Source organism: Pyxicephalus adspersus, chromosome Z (assembly GCF_032062135.1).
Source record: "Pyxicephalus adspersus chromosome Z, UCB_Pads_2.0, whole genome shotgun sequence".
NCBI lineage: Eukaryota > Metazoa > Chordata > Amphibia > Anura > Pyxicephalidae > Pyxicephalus > Pyxicephalus adspersus.
Genome location: NC_092871.1, coordinates 57,342,956 through 57,348,024, shown reverse-complemented (window position 1 = coordinate 57,348,024; position 5,069 = coordinate 57,342,956). Strand labels below are relative to the sequence as shown.

The 5,069-nt window shown below is 39.7% G+C and overlaps 1 protein-coding gene across 1 annotated transcript; it reads left to right on the top strand.

Annotated features, from left to right (window-relative positions):
- Nucleotides 1–212: 212 nt before the first annotated feature.
- Nucleotides 213–5,069, top strand: LOC140343380 (uncharacterized). The gene is made up of 3 exons (XM_072430037.1): nt 213–379; nt 3,675–4,279; nt 4,563–5,069. The coding sequence occupies exons 1-3, from the start codon at nt 314–316 to the stop codon at nt 4,846–4,848; spliced, it is 957 nt and encodes a 318-aa protein (XP_072286138.1). The 5' UTR covers nt 213–313; the 3' UTR covers nt 4,849–5,069.

Sequence of the window (5,069 nt, the reverse complement as noted above, 5' to 3'; positions counted from 1 at the left end):
GAAAAGAAAATGCTATTTCTAATATTCATTGGCTTCAAGCAGCCACTCCTGTCTGCACACCATCCCTGGGCGTAGTGTTTTTTTATATTTGTATGAGGAGCGGGTGGGAGGTTACAAGTCTTTGTATCAGTGTATGGTTAAAAAAGTGACAGGTGGCATCATTGGTACCCAGCCTCGGTCTCCTCCAGGCTGCTGTGACAATGCAGCATGGGGGGAGGTGTTCCATCCCCCCTCCCCCTGTTCTCCAGCAGACTTCAGTTTCTTCATCCAGCAGTCACAGCTTCTCGAATCAGGGCAGCGTCTTCATATCAGGATGGGCCCCTGTGTCGTGTTGGTGGCTGTCACTGTCTGTTTGTCTGTCCCTGGGGCTTTCAGCAAGGTAAGTCAGTTGACTGTTATGAAATTATTAATCAAGACTATATACCATACAACACAACATATAGGGTGGAACATTTAACTGCAACATAGCATATAGTGTGCAGAAGCCAGGGCTAGGAAAGGAAAGAACATTATGTACAGTGCAGGGGGCAAGATTTATAATAATGTTCAATACAATGCAGTAGTCATGATTATGTAATGTACAACACAACTTATAAACTGCATCTATGAGGAATGATTGCCCCTTTCTGTTGATTTTCAGTTGTGATTATCCCCTTAAACATTAGGTATGGTGAGTGCCCCTTTAACATTGGTAATCATTGGTAATTGCCTCCTTAAACATTGGTGTTCATTAATTAGTGCCCCCTTATATATTAGTGTTTGGTGAACAATGCCCCCTTGAACATTGGTGATGGATGGCAAGTGCCACCTTAAACATTGGCAATTATATCCCCATGACTTTTGTGGTTGATGCCCCTTATACATTGTTGTCCAGTGGTTAATGCCCTCTGATTGATTGGTATTCAGTGCCCAGGGTTTCATCCTAATAAAGGTCAGTGGAAGATTCATCAGTGATTCATCATAATATTGCGTTGTGCTGGAACAATGCAGGCAGCACCCAACCACCACAGCAATACAATACAATATTTTACTCACAGTCAAAGTGACCTTCACCTAGGATTTTATATCTATTCTGCACCCTCCTGGTTTGAATGCCTCCCGCAATTCTGTCATCACTTCAAAGCAAAGTTATGAACTTTATCTGGGGAGGCAAGCGAAGAAGGATCCAAAGACGGACTATGTTTGCTCTCCGCTCTTTGGGGGCTCTGGGGGTTCTTTCCTTTTCTCATTATTACCTGGCGGACCAAATTTCTTAATTTTCGCACTCCACCTTACGTGGGATCAAACCAAAATGGGTTGATATGCAAGAGACAGCTATTGCCAGGGGTACTATGGCATCACTGAGGTGGATCCCCAAGAAATCTTTACAGTATAGGGGATGTCCAACCATAACATATTCCCTGCTGATTTGGGACAAGCAGGGGTTGAAACTGATTCTGCTGGCAGCTCGGATCACCCTGGGAAAATTCTGGAAGTCTCCTACCATTCCGATGGGTTCATTTTATGCCAAAATGGACTGGATTATGGTCAATAATAAAATGACCCATAGCCTTAAGAATACACTTGTAAATATAGATAGGATCCGGAACCCTTGGATTTCATATCGCTCATCCAATACGGATGCTTAAAATGGTTTTACACTAAGTTCATGTACCTAGTTCTGTTATATCTGCCATAGTGTCTTTTACCCTGTTTACATTTATATATGTGATACGCCCTGAAAAGGTTGATTAAATGGGATGCCTGTTTGTTTTGTTTCATTCTGGCTTTTTGCACTGTATTTGTTTTCTCCTGTAATTGGCTTTTACATCCCTGGTTTATGTCCGTTTTATGTCTTTTTATGTGAAAAAATCCTAATAAAAACTATTGAAATACAAAGTGACCTTCACTATCAGAGAGGTGCTAGACCACTAGACCTGAGGTACATGCCCAGGGTATCCAGGCCTTTATCTTGGGTAGGGCAACATCTAATGACCTTAGATTATCTTTTTTTTCTGCATTGGTCTATGCATTGGTTCCACCTTTTTCTGCATTGGTCCAACTTTTCCACTATGATAATATGATATGTTTTTTTTATATTTTATGCTGGAACATCCTTGGACCTCCATGGACCTGTTACAGTCTCATATCATATTAGAAGCTCCCTGTTCTTTCACCTGCCTAGTGCACACCTCCTCCCCACCGCTTTATATTTGAAGTCCATAATGTCCAGGGATCTCATCTGATGCCTCATTATCTGTAATGACATTTTCTTCTTCTGAGGATGCTTAGGGTATTAGTCGTAGATACTGATAAACCACTGATTAGTGTCTGCCTGCAGCTAATTGGAGGATGCTAGAAGATACAACAATCACCAGGGAATCCGCATCAAACAGGGGCCTGAGGAATGCTGGGGGAATACAGGGGGGATGGTAATAATGTGGCAATTTTAGGCGAATGTATAGATTTATAGAAAACAGAAAACTACCATTGAATGTATAGGTGGGCATAAAGTGACTTTGTGTTGCAGTAGTTTAATTTTTTCATACGTAAGACGGCACAGTTATAAATTAAAAAAAAAAAGATTATTCAGGATGTGTAAATAAGTCAATATGACAAAGAAACAATACTCATCCTGTAAAACATAACAGGTATTTGCTGTGTATTGCTGTTTTTTAATATGAGAATATATTATTTAGTTTGTTTTTACACCCAGTAAATGGATTTTTTTCACAAGGCTACACAATTTAATATATATTTATATTAGATGTTTAATAAAAAAAAACCTAATAGGCTCTATTTATAAAACAGGGAATCAAACATGTTTCATGTCTAGGTGCTTCAATGGCAGTTTTTGATTTCCACCAGGGAATGTTTAAGGGAATTTCAGATTCTATGTTTAATATTAAACCCAATGAGTATCTTAATGCATAAAAACAACATTTATTATATTGCAGCTTACTAGATTTGGTGTCTGCATTGGTCTTTTTCCTGCTTTGTTTCCTAGAGTGACACAACTCACATACTGTTGTGACTATGGAGGAACAGTGTTGTCACCTAGGCAAGAAGTACATCAGAAACTTGTTCTGCATTCCTTTAAGAAGGAATTAAAATGCAAAGTACAGGGTAGATTTAATTCACACTATTGTATCATAAAATCCTGTTGAATCCTCCTGAAAATACAACAGAATCTGGATGTCTGACTCACTGCTTTTATCATTTCCTTACTGCACACCCAGTCCTTACTCCAACACAAAGCCAACCTTCAGCCATTATTTCTGGGAGAGCCGTTTGGTAAAATCATTCCCCCTACATACTTAAGACTTAATTAGGAGATTATGAACCCAGTGGATTTTTGGCCAGATAAACATTTTTTGTTGTTGTTGAATTTATTTGCCACACATTAATAAATACTTTAATAGTAAATAGACCAAAAGGGAGCAAAAAGGTTCATTGTTGAGGTTTACATACTTTTCAACTATTTAGATAACTAGTAAGGGTGCTTTCACACCTTTGCAAAAAAATGCATATTGGATATAATAACACCGATTGATTATATCATAGATTTTAATGGTAACTCGTTTTCATGTGATTTTAGTGTGCTATGATTCTACATTGTGGAAAACATAAAACGAAAAATTGTATAAGTACACCTAAAATGAGTATTGATTACACCTTTTGTCTTCCTCATTCAGCCCCTGGGCTTACTGGCTCACGATAACCTTGGACCTCCTGTGAGGGTCAGAAGAAGCCTTCCAGCTAACATCCCTTATGAAGCTGATATGATGTCCTATGTTCCACCAGAAGCTCTTCGTAATGAACCATTATATGCTGACCTAAACCAGGCCATGCTCTCCAGACTTGCTACCTACCCTCAAGAAGAACTTCTGGCTCAGGCCTTGGAAAGAATGGGCTCCCCCCGCAGAGTGAACCCTGCTCGCAATGGTCCATCTCTTCAACAACTGGTGGAGGAAGGTCAAAAGAGAGACAAGGAGACCATCTATCTGGCCAATCTTCTTTATCTCTTGAATCAGATCAACCAGGGCAAGGCCTATGCTAACCAGCTGCAAGCTTTTGCTGGTCCTGCTCAACCTGAGGGAGACTATCAGAAACCATACCAAGATTATGATGAGACTGAAGTGGTGACCAGTGGTACACGACCACAGGCCTCCCGAAACCAAATGGCACAAGCCCTACAGAGTTACTACCGACAAAACAGAGGGTATGAAAGCCCTGCTTTACAGCTGCAACCAGAAGATGCCAATGATGATGGCTATCCTATGGATGAAGAAATGTTAAGGTAAGCTGGAACAACATGCATGTTCTCTGTATGTACAAATCAGGTAACAAACTTCAGGCACCAGGTCTGGGTCAGGTCAGGTATATCTCTGATTTAAATTGACATTTTCTATAAATGTATGGTATTCAGAGAAGGTCTGAAATCAGGAAGAGAACTTACATTCCATAACCAATATCAACTTCCTATGCATGAGATTAATTGTTCTTTTATGTAATGCATAAAATGTGTCTGTATGAAATATGTACCTAATATAAACATTTGGGATTCATAAAATCTAATGCAGGTATCTGGTGACACGTGTCCTGTCAGCAATGAATGAAGCAGAAATGCCTCAAAGTTTCTCCTCAAAGGCAGCAAGACGTATGCGGCGCTCTGTGGAAGACGACCGCAGGGAAGATGCCCAAGCCAATCTTCTACGTGTTAAACGCCTTGATGCTGACAACCCTGATTATGCTACCAATGTGGTGCATAGGAAAAGGCCAGATGGGTATTTCGAACACCAGAGGGGACCCCAGCATTTCACAGATCAAAGGGTCACTGAGCAGCTTTTAAATTATTCTCCTGAATAATTCCATATAAAATCCAACATACGATTCTACGCACAATGCTCAGATTTTTGTGTCCGTACATATATATCTGTATTAAACAATCTCAGTGTTCTGTTTGTCTCACACATGCTGTTCTCAGTTCCCCCATAATAAAATTAAATAAAAGACACAAAAAATCAGCTTAAACAAGAATACATAAATAAATGAAAAATACTGAAAATGCGATAATTCGGTATACTGTA